Source organism: Heteronotia binoei, chromosome 18 (genome assembly GCF_032191835.1).
Source record: "Heteronotia binoei isolate CCM8104 ecotype False Entrance Well chromosome 18, APGP_CSIRO_Hbin_v1, whole genome shotgun sequence".
Classification (NCBI taxonomy): Eukaryota; Metazoa; Chordata; class Lepidosauria; order Squamata; family Gekkonidae; genus Heteronotia; species Heteronotia binoei.
In genome coordinates, this window is record NC_083240.1 from 39,338,128 (window position 1) to 39,358,545 (window position 20,418).

Genomic DNA, 20,418 nt, shown 5'->3' on the forward strand with positions numbered 1-20,418 from the left:
CTTTCTTTCTTTCTTTCTTTCTTTCTCTCTCTCTCTCTCTTTCTCTCTCTCTCCCTCCCTCCCTTTCTCTCTCCCTCCCTCCCTCCCTTTCTCTTTCTTTCTTTCTTTCTTTCTTTCTTTCTTTCTTTCTTTCTTTCTTTCTTTCTTTCTTTCTCTCTCTCGCTCTCTCTCTCTCCCTCCCTTTCTCTCTTTCTCTCTCCCTCTCCCTCCTTCTTTCTTTCTTTCTTTTCTTTCTTTCTTTCTTTCTTTCTTTCTTTCTTTCTTTCTTTCTCTCTCTCGCTCTCTCTCTCTCCCTCCCTTTCTCTCTTTCTCTCTCCCTCTCCCTCCTTCTTTCTTTCTTTCTTTCTTTCTTTCTTTCTTTCTTTCTTTCTTTCTTTCTTTCTTTCTTTCTTTCTTTCTTTCTTTCTTTCCTTCTTTCTTTCTTTCTTTCTTTCTTTCTTTCTTTGTTTCTTTCTCTCTCTCTCTCTCCTCCTCCCTCCCTTTCTCTCTCTTTCTTTCTTTCTTTCTTTCTTTCTTTCTTTCTTTCTTTCTTTCTTTCTTTCGCTCTCTCTCTTTCTTTCTCTCTTTCTCTCTCTCTCTCTCTCTCCCTCCCTTTCTTTCTTTCTTTCTTTCTTTCTTTCTTTCTTTCTTTCTTTCTTTCTTTCTTTCTTTCTTTCTTTTCTTTCTTTCTTTCTTTCTTTCTTTCTTTCTTTCTTTCTTTCTTTCTTTCTTTCTTTCTTTCTTTCTTTCACCTCTCCCCCCCTCCTGCTATCTATTTCCCTCCCTGCCGCCCCGTCCCTTGGCAATCCGCCGCGGTCCTCTCCCACGATCCAGGCCGAGGTTTGGCGGCAGCCGCGCGGCACGGTCGGCTGGCTGCCGCCGGCCCCTTATTGACTGAAGGGCTGAGTAATGCCTGCCAGTTGTGTGGAGCAGCCCTGGGGGCGGCAGCTGCGGCGGGCCGGGCGGGCTGTGTAGCGGGGGGGGGGGGGTCTCGCTCCGCGGCGCCTGGAGGTCCCTGCCGCAGCTCGCCCTCGCTGGAGAGAGGCTGAGGTGAGCCGCTTCTTCCCCTTTGCTTTTTCAAACTTCACTTTGCCCCCCCCCCCTCTCTCTCTCTGTGCCTTGAGCTCTCCAAATGAAATGCCGCAACCTCTCGGAGGAAGTTCGTTGCCAGTCCTGGGTCTTTTTAAAAAAACCCTAAAAGATAGGAATGTTTTTTTTCCTTTAAAAATGCATTTGTCAAAGTCAAACTCGGGAAGTTACTTGGTGATCTGAACGGCCCGCTCTGTGCAACCGGCAAGTCGGTAGGGGAAAACAGCACGCCTCCTGTTCACGCAGGCGCCTTGCGGGGCCGTCGGATAAGCGGGTTGGTGTTTTCCACCTTTGCCGCGGGCTGCTGAACCTGCCGGGAGGGAACGCTGGGCAAACAGGGACATTTGGGACAGAACGAAGTCCCCTATTCTGATTTGGAGTCGTGCACCTTTTAAATGTTAAAAATTGAAATTGGTTGCAGGTTCTACTGTTGCAAAATGGGTTTGTTTTTAGGCTTCTTGTTTCTTTGTAAGAGCTCTGGGTGGCACCCTCACTACGCTTTTCTCCTTTTTTAGCTTACCAGTAATCTTATAATGTTGTCAAGGCCCTCTTGGCCATTGGCAGGGGATGGGGGGTGAGGTTCAGGTTGCCTGCTCCAGGTTGGGAAACTCCTGGAGATTTGAGGTAGAGCTTGAAGAGAGGAGAGGGACCCCAACTGGGTACAATGCCAGTGAGTCCACCTTCCAAAGTATCCATTTTTTCTAGGAGAATTGCTCTTTGTAGTCTGGAGATCAACTGAAATTCTGGAGGATCCCCAGGTCCCACCTGGAGGTTGGCATCCCCATGAACCCTGCAAAGTAAGCCATGCTGAAAGTGACTGGCCCAGGGGGAATTTGAACCCAGGTCTCCCTGGCCTCCATTTGATTCATCTAACAACCCTGAGAGAAGAGATACAGTGCCTGAAAGTAAGTGCTTGTGTGTCTGGGAGATGTCTTTAGAGCTAGCTACCTTCTGTGCTTCTGCATGAGTTAATGTTCTGAGTGCAGGTGGTTGTACCATGCCTGTGCATCTGGAGTTATTAGACTGTCCCGTTGCAGAGGTGTGGCAGAATTGCCTTCCCAGGGGAGGCCGATTGGGAAAAGCACAGTAACTCACACAGGGATGCAGCAGGCATCCTCCTTAATTGGTGGGGTATTTGAAGCCGCAGGTGCCTTTTAAGATTGTTGTTTTATCAAAGTCACACAGCATTCACCATGTTGTTATAAGAATAAAATGAAGGCCGGGTGAAAGTAAGATAGGATAAAAATAATGATCGCCTGAATATTTTGCCCCCTTGCCCCGTTTTATCCAGATTTAGCTTGGAGTTTCACTGCAGACGCACTGAGAACTGGGCATGTATGTTCTGTATAGCAGAAATCGTTAGCGAACAGTTGGCCTTGTCAGTCTCAAGGCTACGTTTGTTGAAGGAACCAGAGGAGGCTTGCTGTTTAATTGGCTATCTTTGCTAATTAACTTTCTCTGTAACTTAACCTCTGTCACACTGATCCTCGGGCGGGAGCGCTTGTGGTTTCTTTCACTCTAAGCAACCTCTTGTTGGGGTCATGTTTTTCGAGCAGAAGGGATGTCAGATTGCAATTTGAGGTTAGGTAAACATTTCCCTCCCCCCCCTCATTCAATATTTTCCTTCATAAAACAGGCTACAAAACAGTCGGCAAGGTCTGTTGGATTGGATTACAGCTGAGAGCCGGTTTGGTGTAGTGGTTAAGTGTGCGGACACTTATCTGGGAGAACCGGGTTTGATTCCCCACTCCTCCACTTGCACCTGCTGGCATGGCCTTGGGTCAGCCATAGCTCTGGCAGAGGTTGTCCTTGAAAGGGCAGCTGCTGTGAGAGCCCTCTCCAGCCCCACCCACCTCACAGGGTGTCTGTTGTGGGGGAGGAAGGTAAAGGAGATTGTGAGCCGCTCTGAGACTCTTTGGAGTGGAGGGCGGGATAGAAATCCAATATCTTCTTCTTCTTCTGATAATAAAGCATTTGGTGCTGCTCTAAAGCCTGCTACCCAAGTGAAGCGGTAGACAATGTAAAAGCCGAATGAACTAGCGAAATTGAGGCTTCTTCCCTTAAATATCCCACGACAATGGACTTTGCATCTTTCTCCCCATAAAGGCGAGCGTGGGTGGTCGAACAGGCGTCGGCAAGAGAATCCTCAAGTTCTTTTGTCGATGCCCACACCTGATTTCATTCCAATGTGTCACTGCTGAAGGGAGACATTGTGTTGCGGGTCTGCAAACCGAAGAGTCCAATTAAGGCTTAGGCCTGGTTTGCACCTGCGGGGGACTGGAGTGGGAGAGACCTGAGTTAGCAGGATGGGCTGCATCGCTTCAGGTTGCAGGGGGAGGAGAAGCAGGGGCAATGCCGCTGCCCTCCGTCAGGACCTCCCTGGGGAAAAAGAAAAGGAAATTGACACAGCGAAGCGGAGGTGAAGAGAAGCTGTCTCCCTGCTGTTGCTAGTGTTCTGTTTGCCTAGAGCAGGGGCGGCCAAACTGTGGCTTGGGAGCCACAGGTAGCTCTTTCATACGTATTGTGTGACTCTTGAAGCCCACATTGCCCCATCGGCTGGCTTGGAGAAGGCATTCACCTCTTTAAATCACTTCTCCAAGCCAAGCCAAGTCAGTCAGTGACTTGGAGAATGCATTTAACCGTTAACACTGCTTTCTTTCCACCTCTCCTTCCCTCCTCATCTATTTTCCTTCCTTCCATCTGTCTTGCAGATCTCAACATCTGACGTTCATGCCTTGCGGCTCTCAAACATTTATTCTATGTGGCTCTTACATTAAGCAAGGTTGGCCACCCCTGACCTAGATGTTTTGGTCCTTAGTTAAGGACTATTCAAAGCTAAAGAGGTGCAGTCCATTAGCTTGCACCTGGGTTTTGTCTCCTCCTTCCCCCCCTTCCCTGCATATGCGAAGACAGCCAGTTTGGTGTAGTGGTGAAGTGCACGTACTCTTATCTGGGAGAACTGGTTTGATTCCCCACTCGTCCACTTGCAGCTGCTGGAATGGCCTTGGGTCAGCCATAGCTCTGGCAGAGGTTGTCCTTGAAAGGGCAGCTGCTGTGAGAGCCCTCTCCAGCCCCAGCCACCTCACAGGGTGTCTGTTGTGGGGGAGGAAGGGAAAGGAGATTGTGAGCCGCTCTGAGACTCTTTGAGTGGAGGGCAGGATATAAATCCAATATCTTCATTTACCTCACAGGGTGTCTGTTGTGGGGGAGGAAGGTAAAGGAGATTGTGAGCCACCTCTGAGACTCTTTGGAGTGGAGGGCAAGGATATAAATCCAATATCTCCATCTACCTCACAGGGTGTCTGTTGTGGGGGGGAAGGTAAAGGAGATTGTGAACCGCTCTGAGACTCTTCGGAGCGGAGGGCGAGATATAAATCCAATATCTTCATCTACCTCACAGGGGTCTGTTGTGGGGGAGAAGGTAAAGGAGATTGTGAGCCGCTCTGAGACTCTTTTGAGTGGAGGCAGGATATAAATCCAATATCTTCATCTACCTCACAGGGTATCTGTTGTGGGGGGGAAGGTAAAGGAGATTGTGAGCTGCTCTGAGATTCTTCGAGCGGAAGGCGAGATATAAATCCAATATCTTCATCTACCTCACAGGGTGTCTGTTGTGGGGAGGAAGGTAAATGAGATTGTGAGCCGCTCTGAGACTCTTTGGAGCGAAAAGCGAGATATAAATCCAATATCTTCATCTACCTCACAGGGTGTCTGTTGTAGGGGGAGAAGGTAAAGGAGATTGTGAGCCGCTCTGAGACTCTTGGAGCGAAGGGCGAGATATAAATCCAATATCTTCATCTACCTCACAGGGTGTCTGTTGTGGGGGAGGAAGGTAAAGGAGATTGTGAGCCGCTCTGAGACTCTTTGGAGTGGGAGGGCAGGATATAAATCCAATATCTTCATCTACCTCACAGGGTGTCTGTTGTGGGGAGGAAGGTAAAGGAGATTGTGAGCCGCTCTGAGACTCTTTGGAGTGGAGGGCGGGATATAAATCCAATATCTTCATCTACCTCACAGGGTGTCTGTTGTGGGGGAGGAAGGTAAAGGAGATTGTGAGCCGCTCTGAGACTCTTTGGAGCGGAGGGCAGGATATAAATCCAATATCTTCATCTACCTCACAGGGTGTCTGTTGTGGGGGAGGAAGGTAAAGGAGATTGTGAGCCGCTCTGAGACTCTTTGGAGTGGAGGGCAGGATATAAATGCAATATCTTCATCTACCTCACAGGGTGTCTGTTGTGGGGGAGGAAGGTAAAGGAGATTGTGAGCCGCTCTGAGACTCTTTGGAGTGGAGGGCGAGATATAAATCCAATATCTTCATCTACCTCACAGGGTGTCTGTTGTGGGGGAGGAAGGTAAAGGAGATTGTGAGCCGCTCTGAGACTCTTTGGAGTGGAGGGCGGGATATAAATCCAATATCTTCATCTACCTTGACAGGGTGTCTGTTGTGGGGGGGGGAAGGTAAAGGAGATTGTAGCCCTCTCTGAGACTCTTCGGAGTGGAGGGCGGGATATAAATCCAATATCTTCATCTACCTCACAGGGTGTCTGTGTGGGGGAGGAAGGCAAAGGAGATTGTGAGCCGCTCTGAGACTCTTTGGAGTGGAGGGCAGGATATAAATCCAATATCTTCATTTACCTCACAGGGTGTCTGTTGTGGGGGAGGAAGGAAAGGAGATTGTGAGCCGCTCTGAGACTCTTCGGAGTGGAGGGCGGGATATAAATCCAATATCTTCATCTACCTCACAGGGTGTCTGTTGTGGGGGAGGAAGGTAAAGGAGATTGTGTGCCGCTCTGAGACTCTTTGGAGTGGAGGGAGGGATATAAATCCAATATCATCATCATCTTCTTCTTTAGCAAGCCCAACTATTAGAAACAGAAGGACAAAGGGGCAAAGGGCCATGCTGCTATTGCAAACTTGGTGTAGTATGAAGTTCAAGTCCAGTGGCACCTTTAAGACCAACAGAGTTTAATTCTGGGGATAAGCTTTCTGTGCATGCAACCTTCTTATACCTGGAATAAAACTTCGCTGGTCTTAAAAGGTGCTCTTGGCCTTACACTTTGTTCTGTTGCTTTAGACCGACACGGCTGCCTGCGTGAATCTGTGTAGTAGCTCTTGTCATTACTGAAGATGGGCACCACTGATATTTTCATGGGTTAAGAGGGAAAATCCCCTTACAGTGTGGTTGCCAGCCTCCAGGTGGGTGACAAGAGTAAACCCTGAGGTTCTGTGATAGCCAGTCTCTATATCAATTCACCCAGTTTTTAATACTTATAAACCTCTTAGTACTATTTGAAACATTCTCACGAAACATTATTCCAAAACGTACGCTGATAAATAGAACACCTTTAGCGAACAAAAAGGAAGAACATAGTCTTTGAAAGTTCAGAATAAACTGTCTCATAATAATAAAGTTTCGTCCTTCCGTATGTTAAAGGGAATCCTTGGTCCGCTTGCTCCTGAGGAGACCCCACGATGTTTCTTGAAGATTCAGCTTGAGATGTACCCAGCGCAACACAGCTACGAGGTGGTACTTTTATTTTCCCTCGTTTCACCAAAGGCTTTGACCAGTTTTTTACAATTTCATCAGAGCACAGGCAAGATTCCAACTCTTCTCCTTCAAAACATTCACAACTTTCAAAATAGGACTTGCTAGCCCTCCCCTCCTTCCTCCCTAAGGGAGGCGCCTCAGCCAATGGAGAAAATAGAGGCTTTGCTCTGTAGCTCCTGTTCAGTTGAGCAAGCCTGGCAAAGAATGTCTTGTGAGAATGTTTCAAATAGTATTAAGAGGTTTATAAGTATTAAAAACTGGGTTAATTAATATAGAGGCTAGCTATCAAAGAACCTCAGGGTTTACTCTTGTCACCTTTTGCTGTGATTCTCTGTGTGTTGCTCAGCCGTCAGGTGGAGCCTGGGATCTCCTAGAATTACAATTGATTTCTAGATGACAGAGCTCAGTTCACCTGGGAAAAAATGGCTGCTTTGGAGAGGGACCTGTATGGTGTTACACCCGACGGAGGTCATGCCTCCCCCAAGCTCCGCCCTCATATCTCTTGGAATTTGGCAACCTGGAGCTGGCAACCCTACACAGGGAAGGGGCCACAACCTTTGGGTGCAGTTGAAGTTCTGTAACTTTTTGGATCCTGGCTTATATTGTGTTTTAAGATCATGTAGCAAACGAGAATGGAGGAGAGGAGGACGATGTAAGCTGCTTTGGGTCCATGTTAGGGAGAAAGGTGGCGGGGGTGGGTGGGTGTAAATGAATTAAATAAATTTAAATAAATACGTATGTTTTTGAAGCAGCTTCTAAATCAGGGGCGTCGAACTCATTTGTTACAAGGGCCGGACCTGCCGCAAATGAGATCTTGCCAGGCCGTGCCATATTTAAGATTAAGAAGCAGAGATACAAACTTTAGAAAGGACACAGACAAACACAATTAAAGGGTTTTTTAAAAAACAAAACTTAAAACATGCTTAAAGATTCGCACTCAGTCTTAAAGGTGCTTTCTTTGTATTTCTCCCATGGGATCCAGGGATCTGGGCAAAGTAAACTGTGGCTCTTTCCTTCCTTCCCCAGGGGACCAGGAGGGGGAGGAGCCTCAGCCAATAGAAGGAAGAGAGGCTTGGCTCAGTAGCTCTGCTGCTTGATTGAGAAAGTCTGGCAAAGCAAGCTGTTCTTCCCCATCCTTCCTCCCCAAGGGAGGAGCCTCAGCCAATGGAGAAAACAGAGGCTTTGCTCTGTAGCTCCTGTGCAATTGAGCAAGCCTGGCAAAGCAAGCTGTTATGAAGAAGGACGCAAGACAGAGGGAGAAGGAAGCAGACGACAGCCAGTTGTTCGGAGGCCTGATAGGAGCCCTCTGGTGGCCTGATTCAGCCCCCGGGCCGCATGTTTGACACCTTTGTTCTAAATAAACATACAGAACCATTGTTGGTCATGGAATAATGGCCTGCAGTGAGCCCATCAGTAATTGAAACTTTTGAGAAGAAAGCTGAAAACCCCACTCATCGCCTGTGTTTAATGTGGGATTTCTTCAGGCCGAGATAACGGAGACACCGAGGAGGCAGGCCTGTATGTAAGCTGTCTTCTCTGTAAATAGAGGGAGGAAACAGCCATACACAAGTTTGTCCCGGCTTATTCTTGCTTTGGGTGATCCTGAGGGTTTCACCTAGGGTAAGAAGTAGTGCTAAGTTCTCCACTGGAAGGAACAGGGATGTTTCAGAGTTTCACAGTCATGTGCTTCCACTTTCAAAATTCGCATTTGTGGCCTGGCTTTTCCCTGCTCTGGATAAACCCGCAGTTGCCCTGGGCTGGATAGCTACCTCCTTGAATATCCTCCAGGTCCCCAGTTAGGGGTCAGTCACCAGAGATCGACATAACTTCCAGGTGCAGACACACGCTCTCACACACATGCACAAAATACAAAAATACAAGAGAGAGAGAGAGAGAGAGATGAGCCTGTAGTTGGTTACGAGTGTTGGACAAGTATCTGGGAGACCTGGGTTCGAATTCTGACTTGTGCCGTAGAAGCCTTCTGGGTGACCTTGGGCCAGTGACACACACTCATCCTAACCTACTTCACAAGGTTGTTGTGAGGACAGGAGAATGATATAAACTGCTTTGGGTCCTGGGCAGGAAGGCAGGATTATAAATCGAGTAAGTCAGTCCATACATTGGAAAGCAACTAGTTCTGGCTAAAATGGCTGCCTGTTTTTGCATGAAAAGGGGATAAAACAAATTTGCAAAATAAGCACACTAGCAAAGAAACTAGGCAGCAAATATCTTAATATCTAAATAATATCTCAGTCTGACCCAAACAGAAATCTAAGGTGCTCAGTGACATCCAATAACAGCACAGTAACAGCATTTAGAGAGCCAGTTTGGTGTAGTGGTCAAGTGTGTGGACTCTTACCTGGGAGGAACTGGTTTTGAATCCCCACTCCTCCACTTGTAGCCGCTGGAATGGCCTTGGGTCAGCCATAGCTCTCGCAGGAGTTGTCCTTGAAAGGGCAGCTGCTGTGAGAGCCCTCTCAGCCCCACCCAACTCACAGGGTGTCTGTTGTGGGGGGAGAAGATATAGGAGATTGTAAGCCGCTCTGAGTCTCTGATTCAGGGAGAAGGGCCAGGTTTAAATCTGCAATTCTTCTTCTAATCAAGAATAAATAAGGACGCCATCTAGGGATTAAAATTGTGTACGTTTGAAACGTTTTAGTAACGTATTGTGATTTTATTGTAACAGTTAATTTTACATTGGTTGAATTGTTGTGAGCCGCCCTGAGGCCGCCAGGGGAGGGCGGGATACAAATATAATAAATAAATACTTGCAGCAGATCTCTGGGGAGAGAAAAGGGGGAAATGGGAACCTCTAGAAATGAATGGGAGCTGCTGCTGCTGCTGCTGTACAGGAACGTTTTTGGAACATTTGACATTAGCCAGCCCCGCTCACACCCCCACACCTCATTAAATAGCTGGAATACTAATCCAGGTTTTCTCTGGCTGCTGATAGGGTGCTTCTTCCCCCTCTCCTTTCCGGTCGCCTTTGGCCTCCAGGAGCGAATCTTTCCGTATCTCTTTCTGTTCCCTCCTCAGCTGTTGCTTCCTTGTCATAGCAACTGAGCGGTTGTTTGTTCGGGTTGCTAAGGTTTCTCCTTTGGCACAATCGGGCCCGGCTTACGCAGCTGAAGGTAATTGCACAGCACCGGTTGTTGGTGGAAGGAAAAGCAGGAGAGAGACTCCACCTGACCTCCTGAAGTAGGAGTCCTTCAGAGATGGCGGGAAAGTGACAGATTGTGGGGAGGCCCCACAGCGGCCAAGGGCTCAGAGCCGGATTAACAATTAGGCCAAGTAGGCCCGCTCCTTCAGGGCCCGTGGGCCAGCTCCTCCCCCACCCCCCAGTTTCTCCGCTGCTTGGAGCCTGCACGGCACAGCCAGCAACTGAGCTGCTCTTTGCCTGACTTGCCTGGTGCAGTTGCTGCTGGTGTTGTTGCCAAGTTTGCCTCTCGCTGCCTCTCCCCTGCTTGTCAGAGGGGCTTTTAAGAAGGTGCCTGCAGGCTGCAGTGGGGGCCATGGGCAGTGGGGTGGGCACTCGGACTCTGAGATAATTTGCAAGGGCTCCCCCCCCCCCAAGATTTTGACCACCTAGGGGCCTCCATAGGGTTTGATCCGGCACTACGAGGGCTGCTTTTGTCGGCCAGTCGCCTGGCTGTGGGTCAACGTACCAAGTTGTGCGCTTGGCAGGGATGCAAAATGGGGCAGCGCTCGCTAGAGATGATACCGAATTTCCCAGCTGTGTCTTTTGGTTTTCTTTCTCCCTTGTGAGGGCCGAAGCATCAATTCTGCACTTTCCTCTCTTGTTTTCCTCCTCTTTTTCCCCCCTGTTGAACCTGCATATTTTTGTTTCCCTCCTGAAACTTTCCCCCTCTGTTATACCTGCAGATTTCACCGTCCCATTTGTGTTATTTTCTTCAGCATGCGAGTGGTGTAGAATTCCACGTCTTTGATTCCCTGCTTGTTCCTTGGGGGAAAGTAAACCTGTGAGTATTTGTTTTGGCATTACCTTGTAGCTTGCCGCGTTGAATTTTTTCCAAAACAATTTGTGTAAATACAAATACTTTGTGTCGCTTGGATATAATCACGCAAAAGGGGGTCTCACGACAACTATGAACAAAACACAACAACTGAGGAAAGGCGTATTTGTATCCTTTCGGCTCCCCAGGATTGATTTCTGAGGGGATGAATCTGCTTTATTTGGTTTTCTAAAAAATGATTGATACCCTGATTTTTTTCCCAGTCATGACCCAAAGTGGCTTAAAATGCCATTCTCTCCTCCATTTTCTCCTCACAACAACCCTTTGAGGTAGGTTAGGCTGAGAGCGTGGCAGCAAGATTCCATGGCAGAGTGAGGATTCGAACCTGGGTCTCCCACATCCTACCCTGACATTCTATCTCAGGGGTGTTGAACTCATTTGTTATGAGGGCCAAATCTAATATAAACTATACCTCGTCGCGCTGGGCCTTGTCAGGCTGGGCCATGTGTGTACCTATTTAAGATTAGGCAGTAGAGATATAAAAAAACATGCTTAAAACACGAGCACTCGTATGTCTTAAAGGTGTTTTCTTTGTATCTCTTCTTTATGCTGGAAAAAGCCCTGTGTGAAACAATGCTGCAGTCAGGCGGCGTGGCCTAATATGCAAATAAGTTCCTGCTGGGGCTTTTCTTAAAAAAAGGATAAAGCCCTGGAGAGGTTGAAGGCAGCTAGGAAAAGAGGAGGATCCAAACTGAGATGGATTGGCTGAGTCAAGGAAGCCCCAAAGGCCGCCTCAGTTTACAAGATCCAAGCGAGGCTGTTAACAACAGGGCATGTGGGAGGGCCTTGATCCATAGGGTTGCTATAAGCGGGAAGCACCTGGACAGTGCATGACGCCCACACACAAAATAACATTGAAACCGAATTTGGTTCTCCGTCTGGAAGCCGGAAGCCGGACGGAGCTCTGGGAGTCTCCTTCTGCTGCAGCTTTAAAGACAGGGTTGCCAAGTCCAATTCAAGAAATATCTGGGGACTTTGGGGGTGGAGCCAGGAGACTTACTTTGGGGGTGGAGCCAGGAGCAAGAGTGTGACAAGCATAATTGAACTTTGATGGGAGTTCTGGCCATCACATTTCAAGGGACCACACACCTTTCAAATGCCTTCCCTCCATTGGAAATAATGGATAGGGGCACCTTCTTTTGGGGCTCATAGAATTGGAGCCCCTGGTCCAATCTTTTTGATACTTGGAGGGTATTTTGAGGAGAGGCACTGGAAGCTATGCTGAAAATTTGGTGCCTCTATTTCAAACAGCCCCTTTAGAGCCCCAGATACCTGCAGATCAATTCTCCGTTATACCCTATGGGAATCACTCTCCATAGGGAATAATAGAGTGCCCAGCAGGCATTCCCCCCCCCCCCCGCCCTGCTTTCTGATGATCCTGAAGCAAGGGGAGGGCCTCCAAACGTGAGGATCCCCTGCCCCCACCTGAGAATTGGCAACCCTATTTAAAAGGGATCCCCAGAGTCCTTCCACTCCCGCAGGAAGCTTCAGCAAGAAACGTTTCCCTGCAGAAATCAGTCATGTGAGCTGCCTGCAGCGTTCTCACCCCGCCCACCTCCGGAGAACCATGCCAGCTACCCTGGGAACGTCAAGTTCAGAGGGTTAAGGAAATAGTGGTGACATAATCTGCCCGTTTGCTGTGCGGAGGTGAAACAAGGAACAGAATAATAATAAAAATACTAATAATAATCAATAATAATAATAATAGGCTTGGAATATGGAACTGGGTTTTGTCTCCTTTCCTGCCGTCATGAGCAATTTTCCCTCTAATCTGTGGAGTCTTGTTAGCAAAAATTCTACTTTGTGAGCTGCTGGCATTAAATTTGCTCTTCCTGAGCGAAGACTAAAATGCAGGAACTGGAGGCTAAAAAACTCTGCGCTAACTCACACTAACGCAGCTTAGAGGGAACACTGCTCGCGAGTAGGTCATGCCATAATGGGGGAACCTCTGGATGCTATTACCATTGTGCAACTGTTCCCAACTTGAAAGCCCCTGCTTTCTGTTTTTGCTTCTTCCTTGGGCGAACCCTTGCGCCGTTTTCTGTTTCCTCATGCCAGGGGCTTCCTGTTAACTGTACACGATGGCCATTATTTTTGCATCCTTTGCATTGTAAAAGAAACAGACCCATCATTCCAGCCGTGGAAAATGGAAAAACAGAGAAGCTCATGAGGCATTGTGCAGAAACAGGAAAGGGATGATCAAGAAAAAAAGTTCGGCATAAAGAAGACGACGACATTGGATTTATATTCCACCCTCCACTCAGAGAGTGGCTCACAATCTCCTTTATCTTCCTCCCCCACAACAGACACCTTGTGAGGTGGGTGGGGCTGAGAGGGCTCTCCCAGCAGCTGCAAGAGACGCACAGCATGTGTGAAAGAACCACATGTGGCTCCTGAGCCCTAGCTTGGCCACCCCTGGTCTAGAGCAATCCATCCCTCGTTTCTCATTCCACATTGCTGAAGTATATGGTAAGTCTTGATTGGTCTCCCTTTTCTGAAATTCCCCCAGGGTTTGTGTCTGTGTAGCAACCCTCCCCTGCTTGCCGCAGTCTACCTTTATGCGACTGAAGGCTAGAATTTGATGTGGTTTTTTTTTTCAGTGGGTTCAGGATGCCAGATTCTGACCCTAAAATTCCCATGGTTGTGCTTTGCGGAACGTGCGGCTCCTGCGTCAAACTAACTTAAAAAAAATGTTTGCATTTTGTTTGCAGAGAGAGCCAGTTTGGCGTGGTGGTTAAGGGTGCGGACTCTTATCTGGGAGAACCGGGTTTGATTCCCCACGCCTCCACTTGCACCTGCTGGAATGGCCTTGGGTCAGCCATCGCTCTCGCTGGAGTTGTCCTTGAAAGGGCAGCTGCTGCGAGAGCCCTCTCAGCCCCACCCACCTCGCAGGGTGTCTGTTGTGGGGGAGGAAGGTAAAGGAGATTGTGAGCCGCTCTGAGACTCTTCAGAGTGGAGGGCGGGATATAAATCCAATATCTTCATCTACCTCACAGGGTGTCTGTTGTGGGGGAGGAAGATAAAGAAGATTGTGAGTCGCTGTGAGATGCAGAGTATAGGGCGGGATATAAATCCAGTATCGTCCTCCTCCTCCTTGCATGTGTGTGTAGCTGGAAGTCATGACCTCTGGTGACTGACCCCTACTGGGGGCCCTGCTTCAGGGAGGTGACTGAATAAAGCCTGCCTCTGCCCCCCCCCGGACTGCTGGTATTCCAAGGAGGTCTCCCATCCTAGTACTTGTCAGAGTCGACCCTGCTTCGCTTCCAAGATCTGACGAGATCGGCCTTGCCTGGGCTGGCCTGGTCAGGGCCTTCAAACTCACCTTTGTAGGGAGCAGAGAAATGTTCCGGCAGGGTCCCTAGCTCTTCCATTGAGTTTAGCATTTTTTTCAAAAAAGAGAAGTTCGAGGGGCAGGCCGGCATGCAATTCCTGACCGTTTGCGTCAGGTGGGAAGTGTGTTTTGCCTTTCAGAGTCAGAGCGAGTGGGTCCTTGTGCTCCCATCTTCTGCGGCTGGGAACTGGGCAGACGGGCAGCTGTGTTTGTCCGTGTATTTTTCCTGCCGGTAGATGAGCCAAGGCCGAGCTGCCTTTCCCCCCAGTTTACGGAGCCTTGTGTGAGAGAGCAGATAGTGAGGAAGGGAGTCTGCCGATGGAGAGAGGCCGAGGTTGCGAGGGAAAGAGGCTTATGGCAACTGGCGCAGGCTGTTTTTTTGGGTTCAGAGGGCAGCAGAACTGGCTTTTTGACACGCACTCGGTGAGCAGCACGCTGTGTTTTTTCTCAGGCTGCCTCCTCCAAATCTATATTTACTTGCTGGCAAATGCTGCTGCCAGGAAATGCAAATATTGAATATATGTGCCTCTAAATATTTAATAGGAAGGCTTCTGTGAGCAGCTGTGGAGAGGCCCCCGGTGGGTTGCGGAATCCCTTCGGGGTGAGTTTTGCAGCTCTCGGCGCTGTGCCCTCGCGCCTGTGTCTTGTTAAAACTGTTGGGAGGAGCAGCGGGTTGGATCCCTTCAGAGCCTTGCTGGATCAGGCCCATCTGGCCGGCCAGAGGTTGCCCCAAAGCCTGCAAGTCGGCCGTGGAAGCTGACGGCCTCTCCTGTGGGGTATTGTCTCCAGCGTCTGGTACTTGGAGGTAGACTGCCCGTTCACGTGGAGGGTTTAATGAGCTGGCATGGTTAAACCAGCTGGGGAGGGGGCAGTGAATGGAGTTGTTCGGCTACCCAATTGGAGAGCCGGTGGTTAGAGTAGTTTGTTTGGGGCTGTGAAGCTCGGAGTCCAGGCTCTGTGTTAACAGGGGAGCTCGCTGAAGGCAGTTTCCCGTCTCTGCCTGAACTGATTTCACTCTGAAGGTGGGAGGGCAAGAAACGGGGGCCATTTCTGCCTCGTTCAGACTCTACCTGAACGAGGAAGTACTTCTTCACCCAAAGGGTGATTAACATGTGGAATTCACTGCCACAGGAGGTGGTGGCGGCCACAAGTATAGCCACCTTCAAGAAGGGTTTAGATAAAAATATGGAGCACAAGTCCATCAGTGGCTATTAGCCACAGTGTATGTGTGTATATAAAATTTTTTGCCACTGTGTGACACAGAGTGTTGGACTTGATGGGCCGTTGGCCTGATCCAACATGGCTTCTCTTATGTTCTTATGTTCTTACCTACTCCAGAGAGATGATCCCTGCGCCGGGAGGCATTCTCCTCTTTTACTGTGACACACGCCATCAAAGTTGTTTTTTGAGCAGGGGTGCATTTAAAAAAAAAAATTACATTGTTTTTCATCTGCATTTCTCGCCAAAACTCAAGGCTGATATACAGTCAGCAGAATGGGACAGCCGATAAGCAAAATAATAGGAGTAGGGTTGCAGTTGTGTTGCCAACCTCCAGGTGGAACCTGGGGACCTCCTGGAATTGCAGCTGCTCTGAAGACTACAGAGCTGGGTTTCCCTGAAGAAGGAGGAGACCGTAGATTTATATTCCGCCCTTCTCTCTGAATCAGAGTCTCAGAGCAGTGTACAATCTCCTTTATCTTCCTCCCCCACAACAGACACCCTGTGAGGTGGGTGGAGCTGAGAGAGTTCTCCCGGAAGGTGCCCTTTCAAGGACAACCTCTGCCAGAGCTATGGCTGACCCAAGGGCATTCCAGCAGCTGCAAGTGGAAGAGTGGGGAATCAAACCCGGTTCTCCCAAATAAGAGCCTGCACAGTTAACCACTACACCAAACTGACTGCTTTGGAGGGAGGACTCCAAATGACATTAAAGTTCTTCCTTCTCCCCAAACCCTGCCCTTCCAGGCTTTCCCCCCAAATCTCCAGAAATTTCCCAGCCTGGATTTGATAACCTAGAGCAAGGATCCCCAACCCCTGGGCCATGGGCCGATACCGGTCCCGGTCCGTGACCTGTCAGCAACTGGGCCATGAGTTGTATAATTATTTCATGTAGTAATAGTAAGACAATGACATTGGATTTATAGCCTGCCCTCCACTCCAAATCTCAGAGCAGCTCACAATCTCCTTTATCTTCTTCCTCCACAACATACACCTTGTGAAGTGGGTGGGGCTGAAAGGGCTCTCACAGAAGCTGCCCTTTCAAGGACAACTCTGTGAGAGCTATGGCTGACCCAAGGCCATTCCAGCAGCTGCAAGTGGAGGAGTGGAGAATCAAATAAGATAAAGAGTCTGCACTCTTAACCACCACACCAAAATAAAGTGCACAATTGTATCATCCCGAAATCATCACACACTCTCCCCCTCCGGTCCGTGGAAAAATTGCCTTCCACAAAACTGGTCCCTAGTGCCAAAGAGGTTGGGGATCACTGACCTAGACTACAGATATCTGAAACCAAGCAGAAATCCATGGCAGAGCTCAAACAAAGTATAACAGTGGACATGATATAGATTCAGGTGGGAAGGCATGTCAGTCTGAAGCTATAGAACAAATGTTGAGTCTAGATGACACCTTTCAGACCAACAAAGTTTAATTCTGCACATAAGCTTTTGTGTGTATGCACACTTCTTCAGATACAGTTGGTGTGCATGCACATGGAAGCTTATACCCAGAACTAAATTCAATTAACATGATATGTTAAGCAATTCAGAAATTACATTGTACTGTGCATATGTACTGTGCATTGCAGTGTAGTCCACAGTCCCTGTCCTGTTTTTGAAGTGTTTTTCTGAACCATTTCGTTACAGTGCAGACCAGGGGTGGCCAAACCGTGGTTCGGGAGCCACATGTGGCTCTTTCAGATATATTGTGTGACTCTTGAAGCCTCCACTGCCCCATTGGCTAGCTTGTAGAAGGCATTTATTTGTCTCTTTAAATTACTTTGCCAAAACAGCCAGCTGCTTGGAGAATGCGTTTAAAGTTAAAGCTTCCTTCCTTCCTTCCTTCCTTCCTTCCTTCCTTCCTTCCTTCCTTCCTTCCTTCCTTCCTTCCTTCCTTCCTTCCTTCCTTCCTTCCTTCCTTCCTTCCTTCCTTCCTTCCTTCCCCCCCACCCCCACAAACATCTGACGTTCATGTCTTGCAGTTCTCAAGCAGCTGACGTTCATGTCTTGCAGTTCTCAAACATCTGACGTTCATGTCTTGCAGTTCTCAAACAGCTGACGTTCATGTCTTGCAATTTTCAAACAGCTGACGTTCATGTCTTGCAGTTCTCAAACATCTGACGTCCATGTCTTGCAGTTCTCAAACAGCTGACGTTCATGTCTTGCAGTTCTCAAACATCTGACACTCAATCTGTGTGGCTCTTATGTTAAGCAAGTGTGGCCACCCCGGTGTAGACTTCTCACCTGGGCGAAAAAGAATAATGTGGTTTTTGTGTCCTTTGCAGAAAAGCCAGGAGGGTGGGAGTCTTCCGGACCCCATCGGGCAGGACGTTCGTGATGTGTGGCCGTGACTGCAGTTGCAAAGCAGTTTAACGCATGTTCTCTTTTCTGCAGGCTTGATGCGACCTGCCACCTCCAAAGCCCCTTGCCATGGCTGACACGATTTTTGGCAACGGAAACGACCAGTGGGTTTGTCCGAACGACAGGCAGCTGGCGCTGAGGGCCAAGTACGTGTCCAGAGCAGCCTCCTTGCAGCCTGCTGAGTGGGTGGATGGAGTGGGGGAATCAGTTGGCAGGTTGCCTGGGGCAACTTTCAGTGTGCCTTCTCCAAGATTTTTTTTAAAAACTTAGCCACAAGGTTGCCCTCACTGATCTGAAGTTTTGTGTTTAAGGACAAAAGAAGAGTCATGCTGGATCAGACCAATAGTCCATGTTCACCTAGTATCTACTGGGACGAGGGCTTTCTTTGTGGTGGCCCCGGTTTTTTTTTTGTAGTAGGAACTCCTTTGCGCATGAGACCATAAACCCCTGAGGTAGCCAATCCTCCTGGAGCGTGCAGTGGGCCCTGTAAGAAGAGCCCTGTAAGCTCCAGGAGGATTGGCTACGTAAGAGGGATGTGGCCTAATATGCAAAGGAGTTCCTGCTACAAAAAAAGCCCTGTGGCCTCCTTCCAGATGGATGGTATGTGGGCCCTTCACAACTTATCATTTAGCTTTTCATTAGTCAGGTCTGTTTATGCAGGGTGCCTCTTAGTTTTCTTTGTATTATGTTTTTAATTGATGCCTGTTAATATTTTAGCTGTTATTAGCTGCATCGAGACCACTCGGCGGTGAGAGGCAGCATATAAATCTAACAGCAATATACAACAGAGGTTGAGGCCTTCCCCTGATGCTGCCTCCTGGCTCTGGAATTCAGAGGTTTAGTGCCTCTGACTGTGGAGGTTCCCCTCAGTCACCATGTCCAATAGCCACTAATAGACCTACCCTCCCTGAATCTATCTAATCCCCTTTGAAAGCTGTTTATTCCTGTGGCCGTCATGCCATCCTCTGGCAGCGAATGCCACACTGGAATCACTCTCTGCCTAATTTCCATTTGTCTGCCCTGAACCTACTGCCCATCAGCGTTTTTGGATGCTCTCGAGTTCTAGTTCGGCCCCTCCAGAAGGGGGGAAAAAAAAGCTTTCTAAATGTGGCCAATAGGATGCACACTGACGGTGAAATACAGCTCGTTGCTCAGTAGTACTATATAAACCCTAAACCCGACTGCGAAAATGTAAATTGTTCAGCGTGAATTCGGGCTCATAGCTAGAGAGTGAGAGTGAGAGGAGAGCCCGAGAGAGAGTAAGAGAGCGTGAGAGAGAGAGCAACACAGAGAGAAAGAGAGCACGAGATGGGGACAGTGAGAGGGAGAGAGACAGTGACAGTGAGAGAAAGCACGAGAGGAGAGCGACAACAAAAGCGAGCAAGAGAGCGACAGGAGAGAGAGAGAGAGCGCGACTAGTGAGAGAGCACGAGAGAGAGCAGATGAGAGACAGAAAGAGGGAGCGCGAGAGGAGAGAGTGACAGCAAAACTGAGTGAACGAGAGAGCAGGAGAGAGTGAGAGCATGAGACAGCAACTGAGAGAAAGCGCGAGAGGAGAGCGTGACAGCAAAACTGAGTGAACGAGAGGGCAGGAGAGAGTGAGAGCATGAGACAGCAACTGAGAGAAAGCGCGAGAGGAGAGCGTGACAGCAAAACTGAGTGAACGAGAGAGCAGGAGAGAGTGTCAGCAAGTGAGAGCATGAGAGAGCGACAGAGAGAGAGTTCAAGAGAGATCTGGGGCCGGGTGGCTGGCCGCTGGAAGAAGCAGACAAGCGCCATGGCCCTCCCACCCAAAATTTTATCACCTGCCCCTCCCAACCCCAAAATTTCTGACTACAAGGCTGGGTGAATTGATGTGTAGGGCTGCCAGTGGGGAGTGCCTGGAGATTTTGGTGGCGGAGCCCGAGGAGGGCAGGGCAAGGCATGGGGAAGGGAGGGGCTTCAGTGGGGCATAATGCCCTCGAAGTCCGCCTTCCAAAGCAGCCATTTCCTCCGGGCGAGCTGATCTCTGTCACCTGGAGACCACTTGTAAGGAGGGGGGGGGGGAGATCCCCAGCCACCACTTGGAGCCCCACTGGTGTGACATTCCTGTGTTTTGCATTGGAGGGAGCAGCGCAGAATGACTTGGCAAGTCGGTTGCCCAAACAACGTTGGGTTTTTTTTTTTAATGTAGTCGCTCATCTAAGCTTCAGAACGGTTTCCTTCCTTCTCCCCTGTTTTCCTTGTAGGCTTCAGACCGGCTGGTCCGTGCACACTTTCCAGACCGACCGGCAGCGCAAGACCCAAGCTCTCAACGCCCAGGAGATGGAGGTCATCCTGGAGGTCATCCAGCGGGCGGAAAGACTCGACCTTATTGAGCAGCAAAGAATTGGGTACTCTTGCCTCGCAGCTTCCTGCTTCCTCCTTACAAGACTTGCTGTCCTTTCCCCTTCGATTTGCTGACCCCTCGGATGGGTGGGAGCGCATCTCCACAGCTGGTTTCTCAGTTGTCCACATGTGGTGGCTGGGGGGGAGAGCGGTGGGTGCAGAGCATGCTGAGGGTGATGGGATTTCTTCTCACTGAGCCATGCTTCCTGGAGCATGAGAAACCATCTTGGAAGGGGCTATTCTTCGGGTTGCCAGCTCCTGGTTGTGAAATGCCTGGATATTTGGGGGGCAGAGGCTGGGGAGTGTGAGGTTTGGGGAGGGACATCAGTGGGGTACAATGGTATCGAGCTCACCTTCCAAAGCAGCTGTTTTCTCTAGGTGAGCTGATCCGCTGATCCACTGGTGGACCTCCTGATGGCACCTGGGTTTTTTGGCCACTGTGTGACACAGAGTGTTGGACTGGATGGGCCACTGGCCTGATCCAACATGGCTTC

At 49.1% G+C, this 20,418-nt stretch overlaps 1 protein-coding gene across 4 annotated transcripts in view; it reads left to right on the forward strand.

The window, feature by feature from the left end:
• The first annotated feature begins 894 nt into the window (after nt 1–894).
• The window catches only part of RPH3AL (rabphilin 3A like (without C2 domains)), a 93,229-nt gene continuing 73,705 nt past the window's right edge, over nt 895–20,418 (forward strand). Inside the window, exons 1-5 of one of the 4 annotated variants that reach the window (XM_060258823.1) lie at nt 895–1,029; nt 10,499–10,596; nt 12,957–13,119; nt 17,591–17,703; nt 19,786–19,929. In XM_060258823.1, coding sequence (XP_060114806.1) covers nt 17,627–17,703; nt 19,786–19,929 — 221 coding nt within the window. In that variant the 5' untranslated portion in view covers nt 895–1,029; nt 10,499–10,596; nt 12,957–13,119; nt 17,591–17,626. Of the gene's footprint in view, nt 1,030–10,498; nt 10,597–12,956; nt 13,120–14,435; nt 14,583–17,590; nt 17,704–19,785; nt 19,930–20,418 lie in introns of those variants that run through there. The other 3 variants (XM_060258821.1, XM_060258824.1, XM_060258822.1) reach the window with 3 other exon arrangements.